This window comes from Arctopsyche grandis, chromosome 13 (assembly GCF_051622035.1).
Source record: "Arctopsyche grandis isolate Sample6627 chromosome 13, ASM5162203v2, whole genome shotgun sequence".
Taxonomy (NCBI): Eukaryota; Metazoa; Arthropoda; class Insecta; order Trichoptera; family Hydropsychidae; genus Arctopsyche; species Arctopsyche grandis.
Window position 1 is genome coordinate 12,350,100 of NC_135367.1, and position 26,474 is coordinate 12,376,573.

Consider the following 26,474-nt stretch of genomic DNA (forward strand, 5'->3'; position numbering starts at 1 on the left):
ATTAACAAACAATAATATGAAGACGCTTCGAAAGATTCTTGGAAGTTTATCGAAGAACTTAAGCACCGCACTTGCATAAATACATACATACATATATACATATACTGTCTACTTAAAACAGAAAATAACCATATCGATGCAACAATTTTCCCCTCGCTTTTATAGACAGGGCACGGTTTATTGTACCCCCATAAACATATTGTGACGTCTCAATAAGCTCGTAAGTTTGTTTCGATTGTGCATTCAGAGAACGCGTTAACCCTAAATGGTTCTATGGTTATTATTTAACCGCAAAGCTCGAATCGAAAAGGCTATAAAATGTACAATATATAAACCCACCCATATTTATGCATAAGCTTGCATTTATTTTGTTATAACCGCAGCACTGTTCATTCTTTTTTATAATTTTGTGAAAGTAGATTTTAAACCAATACGTTGTTATCTCGTAATTGTATGTTAATAATCTATAAAGCCTTAACTGCTGCCACTAATGAAATACGAGTTAATTAAGCTATTTATACGCGAACTAATAATGTTTAATTATCGCGCATTTAATATGCATAAATAACTCGTAAAAGTTAAATCAAGATTTTAACAACGACGACGCGAGAGCCGTAAATAAATACACAGCCCATTCAAAGCGTTCCATGAAAATCTATTAGATTACGTTTTAATTTTAAAATTGAGTGATTTATATGGTCGCAATCTCAGATTAGATGTATCTAATATAAATATGCGATGTGAACAACACGCGATTTTTATTCGAATGAAATAATCACATTTGTCGTGACATCTGTACATAAATTCGATACAAATTTCAAAAAAATCGTAACTCGTTTTAAATAAGAATTGTTTTTATATTTAGAACATGCAATCTAAATTAAAGTTTGTTAGATTAGTATAAAATATGTTTTAGATTGTGCAATCAAAATGGCTGCCTGACATATTCAATAAAAACTAAGTGCTAAAAGATAACAATATTAATATGGAAATTAACACAACGAATTATATTCAAAATATTCAATGACTAATTGTGGCTAAAAATATTATTTACAGCCATTTACCATCCACTGCTGGACGAAGGCCTCTTCAACACGTTTCCATTCGTCTCTGTTTTGAACAGCCCTCATCCATCTCACCCCACACATTTTTCTAATTTCATAGACACATCTTCCTTGCGGCCTTCCTTTCACCCTTTTACATTCTCTCGGGTACCATTCCAACACTTCTTTTGTCCACTATTCTACCTACGTGACCCGCTCATTGCTATTTCAATCTCTTCACTCTCTCCACTATATCAACTACCCTTGTCATACTTCTTCTCACCTCGTTATTCCGAGTATACAGCGTTCATTACTCTTCGAGGGCATTGGGTTTTGTGTAACATTTCGGCGTTCAATACCCAAGTTTTACATCCATACATGCCATCACTGGGAAAACACATTGATCGAAGATTTTTTTTCGGGCCAATATTGGGATTACCATTTTTAAATAGGAATGCATATTTGAAATTTCAATCATCAAATATTTTATTCGCCTTTATAAACAAACATATAAAAAAATTTGAGTATCTATTCAAAATTGTGAAAAATCAAATCAAGCATCTTCGAGAGAAACCAATACCCAAATGGATCGACATTAATACGAGCAATAAATATTATCCCCCGGGTACTCACTATACATACATACCCGTATTCTAAGCGAGATTCTCTCTTATTTGCCCGTGAAGACCATTCATCATCGGTCAAGTAACAAGTTAATTTGAGGCAACAATCAAACTCGCTCTTGTGATATCCCAGAATCCTCTTTCTCAACATATATTGTGTGTGTGTGTTGGTGGCTATTACACGTGTAAAGGTGTTACATTTGTGAGTGCGAGGAGTTCGCTTTAATCTGTGTAATACATCTCAATCAAAAGTCGGCGGCCATTACACGTGCACCGCTAGCTTATTATTTATACATTTTACGATCGCGAAAGTGTCTCGTGACTGTAATTGCACATCATAAAAATAATTGAGGTATGTGTGTGTGTATGTGAACCACCTTTTTGCGAAAAAATTCAAAGAAACAATCTGTAAGAGTTGAAGAAAAATGCGTTGTACTAATAACACCTGTCATTTAAATACATATATGTCGGGTAAATTTTAATTATAATTTTTTGACAACTCTATCCGTTAGATGGCTTAACTGTTGAATACCCATTTAATTATTCAATATTTTTAATGAAGTACAATAATTGTAATTCAGTAGAATATTGCATTAATTTTACCATACGTAGACTTAAAATTAATTGTAGAAAACCTACTTAGGTATATAGTAATATTAAATTCAAAAGGAAGCGTAATTCATCGGTTTAGTTTATCATTAATTCTTATGAACAATAATATGTGAGGGTTGTTATTAATTGAAATCGAAACACCGATTTCTACACAGGGAAAATACAAAGTATTTGATTAGAATTCAATTTGAACTAAGATAAGTTTATAAACTTCAAGACAATTCTAAAGTACAATTTTTTTTTTACATTAAAATCTGCCGTCACGAGTGAACCCGGGCCTCCAGGAAAACAATAATTCTGGACATTTTTTGTGAGGGGGGGAGAGACTTATTTTAGAATTTCAAATATAAAATATTATAACGTGCTAAAAATATTTTGAATACCCTTAATTTACATATTATTTAAATGTTAAAATAAGCACAATTTATGCTTTAATTTTACAAAATTTTCTTAAAAGAAGTTAATTTTTTATTAATTAAAGTCTTTCATTGTGGGATACCCAGCGAGTATAGATTCGTTATTTCCGATCGGTTTTAATTAGTTATTTTCACTATATATATATATATATATATATATATATATATATATATATATATATATATATATATATATATATATATATATATATATATGTATATATTTTTGTGTTGATGTTTTCCAGAAGAATAGGAACCCGGGAATTTGTCCCTCCCCTTTTTGTCAGACATGTGTTTATATGTTTATCCGCTATGCAAATTAATAGTTTTCAATCTAATGTTATCAAATTTGATATACCTAAGTACATATGTACATATGTATGTGCTTTTTTATGCCAGTCTAATTTTATTTTTATTTTTTGTATTTTATTTATAGATTTATACCAGGAAGGCGTAACAGGTAAACCCAATTTGCTTTCCTGGCCAATTACTAGAGTTCGGCGGTGGCGTTTCCATTTCCCAGGAAAGAGGGTTGACTATTGTCAATTACTATTGTCCTTTAAAGTTAGAGAGCAAAAAAAAAAGGTTGTCAAGAGAAATTTACAATAGTGAATCCATTTTTTGTGCAAATAGAAACCAGCCGCCATCCCTTATCAATTACAATTACACACACATCATATACATAATAAATACATACATATACATATATGTATATATAATACATAATTTTATTTATTTTGTTTTTGTTAAAAACGGTTACGATAAATATTTTAAAATGTATGTACATGTACATATATGTATATATGTATATATGTATATATGTATATATGAAATTTTACATGTAGAAAGTGTAGAAATATAACATTGATGACTAAATTTCATTGCGCAAGCTTCTGATATTTTATTTATTTTTCTTAGGAACAGTTTTAATAAATATTTTGACCATAATGTAGACTGTAGACGAGTTTTAAAAGGCTTTTATTTTATTTCTTAGCTTTTATGCCTCCGAGCAACGCCCGTCCTTGTCGGACATCGCTGGTTAGTGCATATCATACAATACTTATCAAACCTAAAAATCGTCTTAATAAGGAGTGTACTTAACGAAGAAACCTTTATTATTCAAATTTAATTATTGAAAAATGCGCCAGAGGTGAATTTTTTTCAGAAATTTTTTCGCTTTGTATTTTCTGTTAAAATCTTGCGACTAGACAAACTTTAAAATACATAAAATATTGTCCTTCCCACTCTATTTAACCAACGAGTCCATGCGTATTTTTCAATCATTTGATAAGAAGTGTAGCGAATGAATGATGAACATATTTATTTGTGGATACATACATATGTACATTTGAATTAATTTGTACGAATAAAGTCGCGTGTTGGTTGCATGTAAGAACGTAAGTGTGTGCGAAACGCCCTCATTGCGTACGATACGCCTGTTCTGCGGTCAAGATTATTATTTGTTACCCCGCATTACCTCCATTGTACACGTTTGAGTTGCGTCGAGGTAATGATGTGCGTTCGCGTGGACAATCGATAATAAAGTGCGAGATGAGGCCAACGGGGGGGAGGAGAGAGATGGGGAGGAGGGAGGTGGGAGGGGGAGATGAGGAGAGGGGGATGGGAGTGAGGGGGTGTTTGAGGGGGAGGTGGAGGGGGCGTGGCCCGCACCCCGCGCCGGCGAATGAAATGCCGAGATACAAATCAAACGCGCCGTTTATTACACCGGACGGCTGAGGTGCTCAAACTGTGGCGACTACGGCACCCCTATTTGCATCCCCTATATGCCCTCTAGCTTCCGCTAATTTACTTATACAATGAATGTTCAGTAGAGAGGTCGTAAGTAATTTTTTTTCGATTTACACGATGCGTCTATCACTGCTGGCAACATCTGGATGGTTATTTGGTAAAAGTCGGAATTCTCGACAGGGCGGACCCTCTAGGCTCGGAAGCAAGGCTCGATCGACCCGCTCCTTCCTGTCATTGGTTGCTCTTTGCGAGTACTTTAGTATTGCCGTGCCCTGAATTAACTCGACTTTTACCTGATGAAATACTCCGACATATACTGCCTGGTTCGCATATAATTTCGAACGGTTGGGCAGCGTATGGAAATATTCCGAATTCCGTTAAAAGTGGTTATAATTTCGTGGATCCAAATTATAGTGAAATACATACGTAAAATGTGGAAAATATGTGGAAGCGTGTGAAAAAAAAGATGAGGCGTCAATTTGGCACAACGCGTGCCCGTTTTGATTCATATTTAGATGAATTTGTATTGAACCACAAACGAATGCGTGTATATTCCATTCGCAATATGTGGAATATTTCCGTACGCTGCCCAACCGTCCGAAATTATATGCGAACCAGGCAGTATATGTCGGAGTATTTCATCAGGTAAAAGTCGAGTTAATTCAGGGCACGTTAATACTGAAGTACTCGCAAAGAGCAACCAATGACAGGAAGGAGCGGGTCGTTTGAGCCTCGATTCCAAGCCTAGAAGGTCCACCCTGTCGAGAATTCCGACTTTTACCGGTTATTTAATCTAGATTGACCGTCTCCTGTAAGAATTTGTCAATTTATCTAACTTAATTGTTGTGACGGTCTCAATAAAATTGGAATCAACCCCCTACCGGTGCTCGCACATTCGGCTAGTTCAAATTTGTTGATTGATGCTTGCGGTTTGTAATTAATATATGTAGATATACCAAAATTGTATAATGTGCTTGGATATACATATACACAGCTAGCCACAGTGACAATTGGGTGACCTGTTATGGCATATATGAAAATAATAGCTTTTGAAAAAATAATAACTTAAAGTTTTAACTGATTGTCCAAAATTTTGCGATTTTTAAAGATTGTGTGTTAGAATGTAATACTCGAAAAAATTTTTTTTGTTAATTATGTACATACATATATACAAAGCTTTGAAAAAGATTATTACTATTTTAGGACAGACAAGTTGGCAACTGTAAAATATTTTTAAATATTGGGATTTATTCATTTTCGTCTAAGCTCATACTATCAAAGGTCGATTTAGTAACTTCCAATTGAACGTTTGAGATGATTTTGGATGTGTTGCTGTCCAGCTGTACTACATTTTGCATTCTATTACATTGCACCAGTCATCTTTGTATATAAAAAGGCTTAAATATTACACTTCTCGTTTATTGTTCATCGATTGTTTGTCCAGACAGATTGGCAATGCGCATGCGCTGATGTTATTATATTATTTTATTCAATTTTATTTTCTTCTTTTGTTTTTGTAATTTTCTTCAACGTCGTCACCATATTTGGTAGTTCCTTATTGGAGTTCACGTTTACGTCTCTTCAGATGAAATAAGAAGAAACAGTGGCAACCATCGAGTTTGACAAGTGATTTTTTTTATCTCGGGTAAGTGAGCTTTTCACTTTGTGGATTTCAAAAATTCACTTATTATCAAGTGCATAAATAAGTGCACCAAATTCACTAATCGTATATAAGATGAGCACGCTAAACCTTTACCATAATGATTCTTCAAAAATGGTATTTAAGTATAGAAGTTTCAATTAAGTATAGATTCAAGAAGAATCTGTTACAAAAGATGGGTAATGTTCAAATAATACCCAACATAATAAATATATTTGAAACCGGGTGCATCTTACGCTAAAACCAACAGTCGTGATTGAAATAAGACTACACACATCCTGTTGATTTTCACAAATGAATATCACACGCTGTACAGTTGCACAATCTTGCGGTCATTATTGCCTTATTACGAAGCTCTCGCGCACCGGGTTATCTCTCGGTTCAGCCGCTAACTGGCCAACCTCACCGTAATAAATGTATTGACTAAACACATGTTTTAGACTGGCACTTACTATTATATTATACATACATACATATGTATGTATATACCGCACCTACAGATCACTTATACGCCGCGATGTCTTTACCATTATTGTCAGATTTATGAGACTCATAAAAACCAAAAACATACACCCACAGACATTCAATGCCGTATGGCTAAAAGGTCTTTATCCATCTCATGGTCATAAATCCACATTAAACCATCCCTACGCCGCGTCTCAATCCAAAGTGGCTCTAAATACGCGGGTGTTTAAGTGAATTTGAAAATTGCACTGACTTGGAAATGTTAACTTTAAGCAGTCGTTTTCTCGACTGCAGCTTATCTGTTAAATCTTTCAATTTAAAATTTTTTTAAAAAGCAAGTGCTTAATAGTCAGTCATCTATTGCTGTTTAATTGGGTGAATGTGATATTTTGAGTCAAAATGTGACATTTTGGCCTACGTATATTTCATGAAATTCATTTATTTTTTCGCTATTTTTTGTGTTTAATATGAAGATAGATACTCAAGGAAGCTCTGAACAACTTTTTTCAAAATAATGACTGGAACATGAAAAAAATTACGATATTCTAAAAATACCGTTTCCGCCATACAAATGGCAGATATGAACGTGGTGTGCTTTGTAGAATACTATTAAGCATTTATTTATTATTTAAATAGAAAAAAATCAAAATTATTTTTAAAAAATTGAAAAAACCCACTTGGTTAAATCGATTGGTTGGAGGCATTAGAGATTATATATAATCAACTAGCTGAACCCGACATGCGTTGCAATGCCACAATAACGCATGCAATTCCCGTTCCCGTTTCTCGATGTGTTTCGATAAGTAGATGTTTCAGTTTCAAATTAATTAACTAATCAAATTAAATTACAGTAATGATAATTTTTCTGAACAATGCAGGCGGCGAACACATTTGAAATTATTCAATTGTTTGTTTATTTTACCCTAGCAACGCAGGTGGCGACACGAACACATTTGAAATTATTGCGTTGCAATGCCACTCATTCCCGTTCCCGGTTTTGAGCGATTTTTCTTTACATACACACAATAACTCTTGTAAGTTTCATCGCAATCGGTTGAATGGTATAGAAACGCATACGTGACAGACAGACAGACAGGCAAACATTGTTTTTTTTTATATACATATAAAACTTTTCCAATAGGTCCATCCACCGTGGGGAATCCAAAATTTGGTACAGATTGTCAACGGGTTTATATTTAATCGTTTTATTTTTTAGCATAATTTTAAACTTTAAAGCTTTACAGGTCCCTGCTTCTATTGCTAATATATATCATCCTCGAACCACTCTAAAGCTACAGGCTGTTATTTTTTAATATTTCGGTTAACTATCTTAACGTTAACGTAATTAATATAGAGTAGTTTAAACGTATTTTGAAGTTTTCACGTACATAATATGTACATACATTGGCGTTCAGAAATTCTCTGAAGGTATCGTTTCAGACGTTTTTTAAGTTTAATGTAATCAATTTGAAACATTCATGTAAATATTGGAATCATTATGAATAATACCTAAATGGGAATGGATTTTGCACAATTTTATTATATCTAATAAAATAAATTCAACGGGAAGTGGATTTTATAAATATACCAATTAATAAATAAATTCGTATTTTAATTTCATCATTCGACGGCTGGCATGGGCTAATTAATATTTATCAAAATAGATTTGCGGCATTTCAGTGTTAACTCTCGAAGCTTAATTCGAATCGATTGGATGGGTGGGTGGAGCGGGCGAGTGAGAGGGAGGGGGAGCCTCGGTGTTAATAACACGCGCGTTTATAGTAATACGATTATTATTATCATCGTGTATCGAACATTATTAAACGGGTATTCAATAATAACAAAAATGGTTAATTACAAAAAGACTTAAGTGCAGGTATCTAATATTGTTATTGTGGTCGAGTTGAGACGGTTGCTGTTCATATTAATTTCTCATACCGACTCGCTATCAACGTTCGGACATCTTTCTCAGAACAACAATCGCCTTATTGCTTATATACAGGGTGATTAAAAAACGACTAGCCGTATGGTAAATAATTGAAAAATTATTCAATCATGTCGTAAATTATGTATAGGTGTTTATTTTTTTCGTCTTTCTACTAGATAAATTCCGGATTAGTGTTGTGAAAAAATGGTACTAAATTAGTTCTTATTAGTATCTTGTAATTGATCTCCTGTGTCTTTTTTGCATGTTTATATATTCAAACGACAGTATTTAACAGTTTCGGTGTTGGGCAGGTGTCTGTTTTGCATATATATGACACGCGAATAGTATGCGAAGGGTGCAAGTATTCATAACAATGTGCAAAAAATATATCGGAAGCTATGTAGAATATTTATTACGAATTTTAATTAAGAATCGATTTCGTGCATGAATAAGTATATAGTTTTAAATGGTGTTTATGAAAATTTTAAGTACAATGTGCAAATGCAAAATATTTCAGTTACAACAAAATTTTTCAGATTTGATATTAGGTATATTGGAGCTGTATGAAATTTCAGTTAAAGTTTTAATTAAGTAAATATAGTAAGTTGTTCTACTTATTATATACGTTTTGATCAATCAAAAAATACACGGATTTAAAGTTCCTATAAAAAATACATCTGAATTAAAATAATACAAGCATATGTACATATCTTGAAAAGTATATATTAAAATGTATTTATAATCATAACTGTAGCAATTACAGATTAAAAAGTTCTCATTCACTTAAAATCGCACCTGAAAGTGCAGCCACGTTCGGTTTCAGATATGAAAGTAACACTGAAGAAATCTGCCATCGAAATATAGATTCAGAGATTTCAAACTCATATCGTAAGCGAATTGAACAATTTGTAGTAGATCTTTGAAAACAATTCTAAGTAAAAAAGAAAAATTGATCAAAATACTGCACTCAAATTTAACTTTTAATTCTTTAAAAATAAACTAAACTAGGAAGCACTGCTTTTTGTCTTATGATGACAATGAGCAAACCTAAAGATCACCCACTTTTAAGTCAGTATACATATAAGTACATATATATATGGAGACATATGTATGCAAATCAAAATTACTTAAATTGAAGAACGATTATACTATTTTAGAATATGTATAAAACTGCAGCACTGTAAGATTTATACAATTCTAAAATATGTACATAAGTGTTGGAAACAGACATGTATGATTAAAATAAAATTATAATTGTAAGTAGTAAAATCCTGTGCAAAAGGTTATAAAGATAATAAATCAAATATGTAAATTTAAATATAATTATATTCAGATCAAAAGCAAAAAATTGCTACCAGAAAAAATGTATGCACTAATGGAAAACTACACACATCATGCAAATTTCACAGATATTTTTTCAGTATCCTTCAGCGAGTTTTTGTCCAACCTGTATAATCTATAGGTTGTTTATAAATAAGCCGCTCCTCCCCCCTCATTGTTGAGCGTGTGATCGGCTCTTGCCCACGAATTTGTTGGGCCAGACACCTTTGCCCACTCCCGATGGTACGAGATATCAAATTAATATTTTATATTTATTACCAAGCAATCCATTACGATCGACAGATGCGCCACTGCGGTATCGAACTTGAAACAAAACTTCCATGCTAATTTATTTTTATATACATATGTACATATGTACGGATCCCTGAACTTTTTCGCCGTGCCGTACTATTGAAAATGACGCATCATTGGTTTCGTCATTTGTTCGGCTTCCGTTGCTCACTTTCCGCACTATAAAACATAATGGAGATCGTCATCATCGTCGTCGCATTCGAAGGGGGTGCAATGTGCAATTATTGCACATTGTTGCTCACTTTCGTTTTTTTGCTTTTTGTTTTGTGTTTTTTTGTACGACTCTACATATTAATTTCCTCTTTAATTCGAATCGACCGAAAGGGGGTGCGGTCGTTAGATGACAATTTTAGATAAGTCAGACTACTATTTGTACGTTCGTAATTGAAGTATTAATATGCGTACAGTATACATATGCACATAGTGTAGAATTTCAGCGTTATATGGTCTGATGATAAAAGGTACAAAAGGTTGAATATATGCACAGTATATGAATATCTAGTCATGTATTGAAATGCTGTATAAAAAATGTTAGTATTTTCACAAAAATTGAAAAAGCTGAAATTTTCATCTAAGAAGATTGAATCTTTTAAAATAGCTTCTCAAAACAATAAAATTTTTTAAATATATTCATACATACATATGTACATATGGATGATAGAAATATCAGAGAGAAAAATATTTTATTATTTATAGGATTATATGGAGCAATTCTGCAAAGCTCTTTTCATAATGATAAACCCAATATAAAATTAAAGAATTTTACTCACAGATATAGTGAAGTATTTTAAGAAAAGTTCACGTTTCTTTATTGATTGTTCCGATTTGGTGCATTGGAAAGGATATTCCAGGAATGAGAAAAACAATAATGAATATTTAATAGATATATTTACTTATATGTAGAATGAATATATTTTCATAAAAAGTATGTACTTGGAATGGATCTAAGCAAATGGATTCTATCAGAGCTTAAACCTTTTAATATGTATCTTTTATTATTAATTGTAAATATGTTTTTGAGTTTTTTTTTAAAATAACATTCAAATAAGATAATATGTAGTATAAATAAAAAAAATAATAATATGTGTAATAAACTGTGATCACTGGATAAGTAGCTATCAGAAGAGACCTAAGATATATTGTGAATATGATTTATGAACAAAAAAAAACATTTATAAATCAAAAACAAAAGAGTTTGACCGTCGGAAACTTTTTCCGTGATATTGCTATCTTACATGTATCAATTCAAAATATACATATTGACCAGTTAAATAATGCAAAAATTAATTAGGATCAACACCTACCACCGCACGCAACACCAGACCACTTGAACACAAGTGCTGAAAAAATTCCCAGCAATTTTTTCCAATATAATAGTATCGAGCGTGTATGGGAACAGTTTAAGAGTGGGCCGCGGTACGAAATTAAAAGTAAAATTATCAATTTGTTCCCATCGCATAAAAATATACGAGCGTGTCTCGGACCCGAGACGATAATAATTTTGTCGGTCTGTTTCTTTGGTTAACACCTTTCGTATTCAATGCGATGCTTCCCTACCTCTCCTCACCCCACCCCCTCGTCTATCCCGTGCCAGGTGTTGTGAAGGTGGGCCCGCAGGCTAGTTCGAACAAGGCCCGCAAAACCAGACATGGACACCTCTGATAATATATCTAATTGACCTTCGCTCCAGGACCGAACCTTCCCAACATTCCACCTGCTGTATAAGCATGTAGGCACATACATGTACATACATATGTACATACATATGTATGTATGTAGATATGTATATAATTGATCGTTTTGTTAATTGAACGCGCACGTGTGTATCTCTGTGTAACGTTTTGTTTAACGCCAAGATGTATGTATACTCACATTGTTTCGTTCCTGAGACACTAATTTATATAGTCGTAATGATGCTATCAAAACGGTAGCAGATTTTCTGTGTGGGATGCTTCACTATATGTCATGCCACGTTTGGCACGCATACCGCTGCATTAAATCTAAATAAATGTATTATATAATATACATATACCCGAAAGTTCCTACTATATTCATACCGCATCTATTATATGTACATATGTGCATGAGTATAGTGCGTTTATTTTGGCACGAATTTTCGCATTCTTCGCAGCATTTCCACCGTGACCCTTTCCCAATTATCATTATCATCATCATCATCACCATCACAGATATTAGCAAATGTATTAACCACCTATACACGTGCGAGAAATTGCACAGGTCGAGCAAAGCGCACATGCTGCATTATTTTATTGTTGTTTTTTTCACAGTCAAATGGCGATCGTGGCCATAATTCACACTCGGCCTCGTTAATTTCGTTATTTAATATCATTTAAACCCCCCCTCCCATCCCCTCTCAGTCCAACCCCTCCCACGGCGTGCCATTGTTAATAACAATTATAGCAACAATAACGGGCGAGCGATAAGCCGATCACGTTTTCAATAACATTTCAGACGGCACGATTTTCGGTGTGAGCCCCCTCCAGATACGGATCTGAACCGCACACGTTTTGGCATTTTTGTATACTACATATATTATACACGCTTTGTTTTATTTTGTTTTAATTTTTCGACCGTGCATGATCATCGATACGCCCTTTTAATCCTCCCTATATGTACTTGCAATACATTGTACATACATACATATATGTGAATAAGCCAAATCTGAACGCATGAAACAGACTGTAGTTATATGTAGATATGCCAAAGAAGTCTAGAAACGTTGAAGTAATCATTCTCTTTACCCAATTGAGTTTCAGGTCACGTTATTTATGACGACACTTGCGACAATTATTTACAAAGAGTAGTATTATAGTATTTCTAGATTTGTTGTCTTGTGCTATAATAATTCTAAGGACGAATATATGTACATATGTATGTATGTATATAACATAAGTTACAGATTTTATTGATAAGTATGGAAATACGTTGAATAATAATGGTTGTTCTAAAATATGAGTAATCTTTATAAACATACTTACATGTGTATGTGAAGATACTTTTATAACATAAGATTCTGAAAATATGAAAAATAAAAAGCAATTAAAAGTGTATTATAAGTATTGAAAGGGTTCAAAAATGCCTTACAAATTTAATTTTTTTTCGTCCGATATGAGATTTTAAAAAAAAATTATGTTTGGGAAGAATGAAAGGAAATCTAATCAAAGTTTACAAAATTATAAATAACCACCAAAATTGTCTTATGATCAACCTTCTAACGTTTAGCAAAAGCATTCATCCAAGTATTAGAGTATAAACTAAGAGGTTAGTTATTCTCTCGGACTCTTCAAACGAGTGGTTAAAATGTGGAATAGTAAATTTTAGTAATCTAAGCTTCTTTAAAAATAAACTAGATTTTCTAAAAAAATAAAAAATGGGTTTTATAGTTCTTCTTTTTCAGTTTATTTTCATGTAATTTACCTCGAATGATCCTACATTATTGACCTGATCGCAAAATACTGGAAGCCTCTGTAGATTTTATGCGCATAAACTGGTTGATTACGTACAAAGTGGCTCAGTAGACTGAGGTAAAGAGTATTCCGTTTGACGAAAAATTAAAAAAAAGTTCGATTGGGAAACAAAACACCTGTGGGACATAATAAAATGCCCCTGCACTAAATAATCCATTTTTGAAAAGTCGCTTGTGTCCTTCTTCCACACAACACCCAAGTGCACAAAGCGTGGGCTATCAATGTCTCCATTCTCATCCTACATAATTAACAGCCGACCATTAACGAACATCAATTAATTCCTTAATTGAATGAGAAACGTTGTATGCGCACTAACTGCAAACATCAATCGAACATGGTATTAATTAAATCCAAACCTCATTAATAAACTGCTCACTGTGCGTCAATACCACTGACTTTATTTAAAATCGAATTCAGCATAGATACAACAGACGGAACAGATTGTCTTGAGGCCACTATAGTCGCAGGTACACATTTACAATATATCCACGTTAAATTATATAAGTTTTGTATTTTAATAATGTGTTTATGGCCGACACATGTCACGCCCTGTCGGCTTCGAGCATACATAGGTACAAACATATATTAAGTATACGCGGGCAGGTATACCCAGTTTCTAATTTGCCATTTCCTCCCCGGTATTTGATCTAAATTGGATCAATACCAAAGCCGAAAAGTATATCAGCCGCAATATGTCGGACATATTATATTATCGGACCAATTTAAATAATAATAATAAACAATTAAGCGAACACGGAACGGTTAAGTCAATTTACGTAAGCGTTTAAATATTTTTTTAACTATTTTATTTTAAATATGGAAGGAAATTGTGTTACGATATATATTTAGTATGGATATATGCTATCTAAAATGCATTTAATATTTAAAGTATGTATAATAAAATAATTTGACTGTTTTAAATTGATCGAAGTCTAGCTCTTATTCGGAGGTGTGTTTTTGCAATCACGCTGATGGTGATACAATTTCTCGAGATCTCGAGCTTTTTAATCAAATCTCACGAATGTGTGTGATAGATGTATAATATATTGTATCGAAATCTGGAGATAAATCACCGCTTTTAGGCCGCGAGCCGGGCGTGATGATACTATCTCGGAAATGACGTCACGCTCGTAGGCCCGCCGCGGGAATTAATTAATAAGCAATCATGAGCCATAAATTAATAAAGAGCCTGTAGCGCGAGCCGGCACTGCACTGGTGAAAAACTAAAAAAAAGTATAAATAAAAATAATAATACAAGAGTCTAATAAACCGTCCCGACAGCCACATTACGATTACACGGAAATTGACGCCCGTTTAACGTTAAATGGTCGATGAGTGTTATTGTTCTTTTGATTATTCTGTTTTGTATTAGGAACACGTACATATATGTACATATACATATTAATAATACGTGATTGAAAATATTAATCATTCATAACAAGTAAATGTGAAAAATTATTGTTACAAAATTCCGATATATGTACATGCTTGTATTATCTACGCTCATTATATATTATACATGACTGTATTATATACGCATATATATATGAATATGAATTGCAAAAATAATTATTAAAATAGTTTTATACATTTTTTATTGCAAAAGCGCTTAAAAATCTAGGTAATCACAGGTTATTGTTTTTTATAATTATTTTTAACAAAAATTTAATGGTATGCGACATACATATGTATTTACATACATCATATACTCATATACATATTTTATATGAATCATATACATATATACTCAAATACTCGTGAACAAAATCAATTAAAAAAAATAAAATACATATATATATATATATATATATATATATATATATATATATATATATATATATATATATATATATATATAAAAAAATATATGACCTTGATGTTGTTTTAAATATACTCTGTGATTAATTTAAACCGTGTAATTTAAAAAAAAAACTGACATTTTCAATTAATTCATTCGATAAATCAAACTGACCCCGTTCTATAGCACAAAATATCTAACATTTGTTATTTGTACATTGAAATAAAATTTAATCCTTTATAATGGAATTGTTTTTAAGATGTGACGATTAATTCCGTTATACGAAATGAAGGTAAATATTATTGCTTGCTCAGTTATCTATATTTTAATAAATAAATAAAAAAATAATACGACTTAAAACCATCGCTTATGAAATAATTGACAATAAAGTCCCTACCTTTGTAGAGTGCTCAAAAAAAAAAACATAAACATTAGATTACAAATAAGTATGTAAATTATACAAATATATTATAAATAGAAATGTAATGTGCGAAACTCACAAATTATGCGTGCTGTCCATATGAATATTTAACCGTTTTTTCCAAACCATCTTCTATTCAAATTGCGTAAAATTTAATTAAATAACAACAATTTCTATTTTTAAATATTTCAAAATATTCACATAAACAATTAATTTAATATTGGAAATATATTTAAAATTAATTAAATATTTGAAAACGGACATAAATGAGTAGACGTTATGAATATATTTTACCGATTGAAAAATTTTACCGATATTTATTGAAAAAATCACACAAATAATAGTATTATATTTATTCAACATTTAAGTATTCTACTGTTTAAATGTTCCAATTAGTATGTACAATTTTACACGCACACCTTTCACACATATGTAGATTTTATACTATACCCACAAATACTTATTTCTAATATTTAATTTTTTTAATAATTAACATTTATTTTTATTTAAATTCAATTTGAAAATAAATAAGAAAACAAAATGCACATGTATTAAATAAAAACAGATGAATTTTATATCAACAATGGAACTGGTTGCGAAGAAAGTCAACCATCTACTGGTAAGCAAAGCAAAGTCAAAATGTAATATTAATACATATATGCATATGTATGTATGTATCTATGTACATATTGATATCAATATTTCGAATTGTATAAATGTAGAAAATTTCAATTGAATATTGAAATGTATGGAATTCAGAGTTAATTTGTATAAATAATTAAAAACGAGTACGTAAAAGGTAGAGTTTGTATTTTTGGTCTTTTTCCTTTGACCGTCCTTATTCTTAATTCGAGTACGTATTCTTTATTTGTACAATATATCTTTATTTATACAATATATTTGTATAATAGATATCTGTTTTTCGGTACGCATCCTTTAATCTACTAAATAATGGAAGTGGCTGTTTTTAGTGTTTTGATTTTTTTTTATTTTGTGATTTGAATATCGATTGTATCGATCGATTATTATTTTATTTGTCTAGGCACGATTGCGTATTAGATCAATTTATAATAAGTATTATAATTTGTATAAAAAAATAATACATTAAATTCACATTAAACTTATCCCCGATGTCACCAAATTATTAAATTATTTCAAAGCACCGAAATAGAATTACTTTCAAGTGTTACAAATTAGTTTTAAAACAGTCGTAGATGTTTTTTTACATCGTTTTTGCCTTCTTCTATTTTATACGATGCCACTCAAAACGATCACGAAAGAAGAAAACTCAATTAGGATAGAAAGAAAATGGGCGGTTGTTTTGTCATAATTGATTTAGGGATCCGAGTCGGCTCGTTCTTATTATTTTTTTATTCGATTTGTGGTTCTCATTTCTAGAATCTTTTATAATATATAGAACAGTCGTAAAAAATGAATAACCATTTCTATGATTGAAATATTCGAACGATAATTATTTAAAAAAAATAATTATAGAATTTTTATAGGTTATAATCGGTTGAATGAAAGCATTTGTTTTCATTTTTTTGATTATATAATTTACATATTGCTTTTGAGCTTAAGATTTTGGAAGTGCAAAAATAAAAATAAAAATATGTACTTATGTTGGATGTTTATAAAATTGGATGTGTATATCGAATGTGTATAAAAATAAAACAAAAAAATAAATATGATCCGCTTGTTTAGGATCCACGTAATGAAATATAACATATTATTACGTGAGAAATAATAATAACGTTAAGTAAAACGGGCATAACAGAAATTTGGTCCAGGTAAAAACAAATTTTGGGGTTCATTTAATAGGTATAAAAAATGCGGTTAGGTTTATTATAACTATATTAGGTTTTATTTTGTGTCTAAAAACTATAAAAGTTTATTGAATATTGTATTTTAAATTAATTCTTTCGTTTGACGACTGTATCTGCTAATAAAACTTGGTTGCATATTACATTGAAAATTTACAAATATTTTTTGTGAATATAATATTAAAAAAAAATCATTTATTACAAAATATGTATCCGTATAATTTCAAGGTTGAATTTTAAAATTTAATTATAGTTGTCAAAATAAAACGTTTAAAAACGTGATGAAAATTACCAGCAACAGGAACATCTTTCTTTGTTTCCCACATAAATTTCCAATAATAAGTTTTGACGTACATAACTGAATATCCTGATGTATGGGTGTTTTTTGGTTACCGATTTTTTTGTTTTGTTTTTGCTTTGAGTATTGTTCTCTGTCTAGTTGTACTCTCCCAGCCTCGGGGGCTTTCTAGAGGTGTAAATTACACTGATGTATTATTTTTTTTCCACGCTGGTTAATTGTCGAGCATCAATTAATTTAAGTCCGAGACCGAAAACAAAATTGAGACCCGCTCGTTCGTTGTCTCTTCTGCGTGTGTATAATTAAAAATATTGTGTCTAATAACACACGTTCGGTCGGTTTTTAAATACGGCTTTTTATTGGCTCTGCGAGTATCGCCTTTTAAAATTATTTCTCCCTTTATGTATGTATGTACGTTTGACGTTACATATTTCTAAGTCTTAAATGAAACTCACGGTTATTAGCGACGAACAATGATGGAAGATGTTTCGTATTAATCGCTCAATGAATTATTTTATATTATGTAGCAGTATGTAGATTCACTGGATAATGATTGGGGCATTCGCGCATTGATTTGTCGGCAGATACATAAGTCTCTTGTAAAGTTTCGGACTATGACATTTGTCGTAGCTATAGATGCCACGACAGATTCTACGACAAACACATTGAGAGACTTCGTTTCTGAGAATTTTTTGTCAATTGTATATTGAATTATTTAGAAATGGTTCAACCTTGAATTACAAAAATGCCTTGAAAATAATGAATCTTTCCACTTTGGAGACGAGAAGAATGAGAGGTGGTCTAATTGAAGTACCCATATACAATTATAAATAGCCATTACAATAAAATTTCCAACGATTAACTTTTTAATTTAAAATTCCGTTTAACAAAAACACTCTCCTGAGAAGCCATACTCTCATACTTCAAAATAAGTGGACAATCTTTTTTTCAAATATATGTTAGTCAAAAAATGGTTAAAATTTGGAATAGTAGATAACTTCTAGTAACCTATTTTTTTTTTAAATAGCCTCGATGATTTACTTAAAATTAATGGGCTTCCTTTTTCATTGTTTATTTTCACCCATTTTGTGTTTATTTTGTTGTTGTTATTTTTCTATTATTCAGTTTAATTGAATTTACAAACCCATTTAGTCCATCGGTTATGCCACATTTCCGAAGTATTCTTAAATAAATAAAAATTTAAAAACTCTTTTGTCCAATTGTATTATACTGTCCAAAAAACTTATCTTTGTTTTACATATACATGTTTTACATTTTACATACATACTTCGAACTGAAAATCATGAGAACAAGTACTGTCCATTTTTTAAAATAATATTTTGAATATTGAAAGACAGTGACCATCACAAGAAGGATAGCCCGACTGATTATATTGTATATGTAAATAAATCCTTATTTGTTTGAAAACAAGTTATTGATAAACAATCGTTAAGGCAAATTTCTATGTGAGTTTTCTATCTTATAGTTAGATTAGGCTAGAAATTAAAAAAAAGTTTTCTTTATAAAATAATATCAAAAAATATATGTATTTTATAATAAATTACAGATAAATTTTTAGTTTTTGAATGTTGGCTATATATAGTTACCTACCGTATTTTTTGGTGACATAAAGCGTGATGATACCTTTTAAAGGAAACCTAAAATATGTTCACTGATTGGTTGAGTATACTAAATGCTATCGAGCGGCGTTCTACACTAACAGATAGTAATTATAGGAAACATAGATGAATGCAGAGGAAAATTGAAATTTTAAAGCACGCCAACCGAGAGTTACCCGGGACAAGTAATTACCTACCCCACTCTACAGGGCGTTCGCGAAATAAAACACAACAACATCGCCATCGCAAGCTCACAAACACCAATCCACTCATTATTAATACTTAACCCCATGGATAAAAAAGGCGAAAAATTAAATCGTGACTGGGTGATTCATTCGTATCGTTCAAATATCAATTTAAATATCGTTACGTATAATGAAGTCGTTTCACTTAGTACGTGTGGGAGGGGGGTCACACTTTTACATTACCTACCGATGTGCTTTTTCATTTTATCTTGTTAGAAAATCGTTAACTCGTGCGATTGTTAGGTACACTGTATCATTTGAGTGATCTAATAAAAAATATATACAATATATGACAAATTGCCATCATGCACTTGTTAGTGCTGTCACGCTCTCGTGTTAGGAGACTTGATGTTTTTTGTCATCGAGATTTTCAGATCTGTTCACAAGTAAAGTGAAAATTTTATCGTACTGATGATTCTGAACTATAATCTAATAATATAATAATCAGGGGGTGGTATTCTGGTATACACACATAGATGTGCAAAACGTAATGATAATGGTTGTTTAAATGTACATATGTAGGTATATGAGAATGTACGTACAATTTTCTCGATACGGGATTCGAACCCTTTACCAGTTTCGTGCTTCGTCAAATGCATGAAGCGTTTATAAGTCATAAAACATTCACCTATCAAAATATGACAGCGGAGCAATTGTTTCTGCTTCGTACGGTATAGTATGGTTCAAATGGGATGTTTTTTTTCGGTCCATTAGGGTAATTGGGGTTGTGGGTTTGTCAAATTCATAATTTGAATAGTGTTCGTGTGATTGTTGGAATTGTTTTCGATGGAAATTAAGAACAACATTATACAAATATATACATATAATATGTACATACATCGAGACCGGCTACCTACGGATATCGTCACGATTGTAACTACGATAAATTACCCAATTAGTTGCCTGAAAAGTTGGGTTGCAGCATCAACATCTCTATATTTTCCAGGAGATGCTGCATAACGGTTCATTTACAACTTTCTACATACATATGTATATGGACACGTTCATATGCTCCGTAATATGTACGTGGCGTATAGTCACAGCAGTGACCTACACAATCTATTATTTTTATACAGCAGTATCGAATATCAGTGAAACGTATCAAGTGGATATATTCACGCATGACGTGACGTCATAATGGCGAGTGCACCCGTATTAACAAGTGATTTTCATGCCCGTATGAATATTTTTATATTGTGACAACATTTACTCGACGGTAAAACGCAAGCAATATTACGCCGTGTCGTCGCACCATGTAATGTATGTGTAAGCCGATTTTGCCTTGCAATCGTTCGAAATAAGAATGAACGTGCCGAAAACGAGCGGTGCTGTATAGTATGAATAGAAGTAGTCTTTCCCGTGCAGTGTTGTGCCGAGCTGGATAATACATATAAATAGACCTTTTACACTTTTTACAGCTTTATTTTATAACCCAGTCAGATTAATTGTGACCTCTTAATAGGGGATTTTTTTTGACTATGGGACTATTTGTTGTTCCCATTATTGTTCTAAGGCTTGTATTTTACTGGTAAGTATTTCAGTTTATTTTTGTCAGTATTTTAATGTGAAAGGTCAGTATTTATATTAGTTGGTCAGTATTTATATTAAATGGCCAGTATCCATCAATCAGTATACAAGTGTTCAGTATGAATAATAAATGGTCAGTATTTATATTAAATGGTCAGTATTTAAACAAATGAATATTATTTTTGCAAAATTTTTATTTTGACAAATGGCCAGTACTACTTCCAACAGGCATTGTTCTGGCGAATGTACATCAGATGTTTACTGTCAATTTGTTATTTATACAGACATTTAATAATATAATAGTGACCATTTTGTTAGCAAAATACTGGACGGAAACTGATTTATATACTTACCTTATTTTAAGACATTCTCTTCGAGTATCAGAAATATAATATATGTTTGTATCTTTGTACAGTTCTTCAACACAGTTAGGTTTGTACAGGGATTTGAAATTGCACTTGTTTTTTGTCCTTTTACATAATATTTGACGTAAATTCAAAACGTTCACATATATACATACATATGTACCTATGTATATATACTAAAAAGCAAGCCAGCTCTTATAACATCAGTAGGTATGTACATATAGGGCTAGCATACGGTAATTAAAACGAATATAAATTCATAAAAATCCTCAAATGAAACATACGTATGTATGTAAGTTCTTTCAAAATCGCCCGGGAAATACACATAGGAAAACACATCGGTCCGACTATACTATACTCCACTCAAACTAGTTGGACTATAGCGGCACTCGGAGCGTTTGGCTGCAGCCGGCAGAAATAATTTAGATGTTTTGTAATTTAGTGTAATTTAGCTGTCAGGTCGAGTTATTAAGACATCACGCGCGGTGTTGCCACATTAGGTGCCTCCGCTCTCTCATCTGACGACCGTACCCACATACACCCCATCCAACAGGCAACGACCGAAATTGGAAAAATATTATTCCGGTCAAATCGGGGCCGAAACGTCGTTCTTATTATAGTTTGCGAGCATCGGAAGTCGCCGGAGCCGTTTAAATGTTGCATGTTTGCAAATTTTGCCGACCGATTCAGCGAACCGGTTCGCCTCAGGTGTAAAAACTGCCACTGCAAGTTCGCTCGCAGCAATAATTATTTTGTTCTCGCAGTAATTGCGTTTATCATTAGCGGTGTATTTACTATACAAAGTGGTTGTTTAATTTAATCTGAAGCTCGGTTCCGACATCTTGATTAGAATGCTTAGCCGCGTAGTGGATCGGTTCGTAATGGACTGATTATATTTGCGAGCTTCGTATTCGGGTTGCAGATTTCTAGAATTGGTAAACATATATGTATACATATGTATGTATGTATGTATGTATGTGTATTGCGGAGGTTGTTTGCGCGTGTGTAATTTGCGTTGAATTTCGAAAAATGATTATTTAATAATAATAAATCGAAGTCGGCAAAGTAGTGTGTAATATACAAAGTATCGGTGAAGTACTTCTTGCATGTAAACCTATAATTTGGCATAGTTTTAGTTTGGGGTTTGGCCCGAAGCGGTTGAAATTTTTAGAAGCGCTGCTCTGACGTGCCGAGATTTATCGATAAATCAAATTTGGGGAATTGATTCAATTTGCAGATCAAATATTTCACGTCGAGCTCGGCGGAAAAAAAATTGATGATGATGACTCAATTTTGAATTTTTCAATTTCGTACGGAAAGATACAGTTCAATAAATGATTATAACTTTGGAGTGATGGCTTCATATGAGCGTCCTTGTTAAATTTTTTTTCTGATTTTCGTATGACTAATTCAAACATTAATTCTGTTAAATGATATTTTTTTCTTCTAATAAATTCTCACATTTTTTCTTTATCTTGCTCTCATTGTCTACCTGCAAAAATCCTGTTTTCAGTTTTTGCTATAATATTTCAATCTTTATATATATTTTTTTATCTTTTGTCAGTTTTCTGATTTTCATTCTCCCTCATTCTCTTAATCTTTCGTTTTTAGCATTTAAAATGTTACAATCTGTTTCAGGATTATTTCATTGGTTCCGAGTGTTTAGTTTTCATAATTCAACTTATCTTACCCCCTTCTTACATCTCATTGTCACCTTTCCTTACTATCTTTAATGACTAGGGTGGACTACATGACTGGGGTGTAGTTTCTGTTCTTAACAGTCCATACAAGGGCATATTCCGAGTTTCTTTTAATAAATACCACCACACGCCACTGATATATATGCTCTGCGAAATTCAATGGTGACTAAAATGCTTCTTGCGATCTCAGTCAGTCTAGTCTAGATCTAGTCATCTCAGGATACATAACTTTCTCATTCAGAATTGTCCCTTTCACTATTAAGTGGAAGTGCAATAGTCCTTTGGCTTCGTACCATTTCTATAATTTTCTTTCTATTTCTAGTCCTATATCATCACCACTCAGATTTAAGTATCATCTATTAATTGTCGCCACCCATGTCTTACTTCCAGTTTTGTTTTCCATCACTCTCCCACCGACTCCTTTCTTGTATTTTATATCTTGCATCTACCCTTCCACTTCTGTTATCTCACTTCCATCATTCTTTACCATCTCTTCTTATCTTTTACCACCGTCCCACATCTCAAGTTCCACTTCTAACATTGTGCTTAAATCGTTTCACTTTATGTGTCTAATGTTCAGATATCAATATCGTCTTCCCACCACCACACTTCAATACCAACCTTTGTCACATCTCATTTCCATTCCATGCCTGCTAAAATTTTGATCTCACAGCTTTAAATCCATATTTCCACCAGAGAAAATTCCAAATCCTTCTTGTCTCACCCGATGAATTTCAATCTCACACACTGGTGACATACCTAAGCTCCCTTGATAGATATCCATACTAGTTAGACGTGTCGTGTCTGAGGGTGGTTAATACATAATCAACGGCGGTCCAAGTCTAAATCGCGGTATAATGAACCCCAACAACGGGTCAAGAATCATGTAGCACGACACGTAAGTCGACCACTCTAACGACTGGGCTATCGTGCGCTGGGTATTTTTCCCTCGCTCCCTTCCTACCCCACCTGCCTCGATCGTGACCCCACCACCAGTAATAGATTCTGCAACACTTCGATAAAGACATTTTCAATTTTAATACCGAGTCTAAACTGCCCGGTGGCACGTGAGGCGAAAAAAATATTCCTACATAGTAAAAAAAAAAAACAGTACAAAAACTGGGTAAGCGACAATTTCGAAGCAATCAACCCCCCTCGGCTCCAAGTTTGTACGATTTGTACAATTTGCATGTCAATTACATTTTTGGCCTATAACTATAATGTACGCGTGAATTATGACATTAGTATTTTACAATGGATTTATGTTACGTTCACGAGCGCTTTATTATGTTATAATATGATTGCTTTGAAACTAAAAGGGTTCATATGTGTTGAATTTTTAGTCGAAAATAGTTAGGTTTTAAATAAAGTTATCAATATAAGGTAATGTTTTATAATAAGAACAATAATTTATTAACATGTAAGAAGATCTCATATCTTTCTTTAAATTATGTATCTAATTAAATCTTAATTTCAAACATTGATTTACGAGTTTTACAGTGTCTTGTAATTCAGTGATTTTTATAAAAAAATGCTGAATTGTAATTTGTAAATTTGTAATTGGCCAGGAAGGCGCATTGGGGTTTACCTGTAAGGCCTTCCTGGTATATATTTAAAATAAAATAAAATAAAAAATAAACGAATTAAAATTTTTACTGCATCTCATTTTAGTCGATTACACTGTTGACTTTTCTTATAGATCTATGCCCAGTAAACACGAATCTCGTAATAAAAAATGTTGATTGGCTCGAGATTCGGAGATATATGTGTTTTTTAAATCGCGCGATTTTTCTATATCTTGGTGTTGTTCGGTCGATGTCTCGAAATTTATCAATTTTCTGTTCAAAATGAATATTGGAATCTATAGTCTATTTTTAGTACTTTTTAGCTTTCAAATCTCTCTACATATATAGTCGTCCAGTTCGAATCAAAAGTCAAAAAAAAGCACGTATTTTTACTTATGATTTTTTCCCACTGTTAATACTATTTTTATTGAAACATGTTTATTGGGATAGTGTTCTGGATAGTGTTTTCGTTTAAAAAAGTTAATTAAAAGTGTGCTGAATTTTAAATTCATAGAAAATTTTACAATATACATATGTACATATGTGTTTATAAGGGAAATTTTGACTATGAATTCACCTCAATTCTTCTTATAAATCGCATACACTTTCATATGAAGTCAATTTTACTAACGATGTTTTCGAATATTGATTTACAAATACAAAGTATGAAATAGCATAAGTTATAGATAGTAAACTTTGGACTTTTAACCAATATGCTGCTTTTTAATTTTCTTGTCAAACATTTAAGCTACTACGATTGACGTCCACTATGGCGATTATTATACATAAGAGCCTTCATTTTCAGTTTCCATATACATGTAATTTAATAAGTGTACCCTGCATACGTAGGAAGTGGACAACAACAACAATAAAATTCGGTCGCGAGTCTCGCAGGGGTTATTTGTGTTTTCTTCTATTGTGTGTTATATTATATTTTCACCCCATTGTATATAGTAAGTATATTACTTACCTATATGTGTATTATATTATATCGTAGGCCATGCACCATATTTCATGTTAATACGATATTATTTGGCCCCGGGAAATAATGGAGTCATTTCGCTTGTAAATAAGCCGAAATAACCGCTGGAAGGTACAACGGGAGGGAAAGAGGGTTAAACCACTGCCGCGATCTTCGGTGTGCGGATGGAAAACAATTTATTCAAATTTTCCTACTACACGGTATTATAATGTCGCTGCAATTTTATTTTATTTAACCCCTTCACGTGCCGCAAATTGTACGGTAATTTATTTAAAATGAGATCGCGCGCGCGAAAAATATCGTCGCCTTTTAAATTAACCCCTCGGCCCTCTTTCGCACCGGGGTCGTTAATTAGCCGTAAGGATGAAGGGTAGGCGGGTAGGATTTTTGGAATATGTATGTATGTATGTACATATGTATGTAGACCGTTGAAATCGGTGATGATGATGGTCAAATGGTGGTCAAAGCACTCGAGACGCATCAATCACGCGGTAATGATTGTGTCGCTCGGGAAAA

General features: G+C 32.4%; 1 protein-coding gene across 1 annotated transcript in view; it reads right to left on the reverse strand.

Moving 5' to 3' along the window:
• Positions 1 to 16,031, reverse strand: part of Sans (SAM_USH1G_HARP domain-containing protein Sans) — a 54,388-nt gene extending 38,357 nt beyond the window's left edge. Inside the window, exon 1 of the mRNA XM_077444192.1 lies at positions 15,914 to 16,031. Coding sequence (XP_077300318.1) covers positions 15,914 to 15,963 — 50 coding nt within the window. The 5' untranslated portion in view covers positions 15,964 to 16,031. The remainder of the gene's footprint in view (positions 1 to 15,913) is intronic.
• Between the last annotated feature and the right edge of the window lie 10,443 nt (positions 16,032 to 26,474).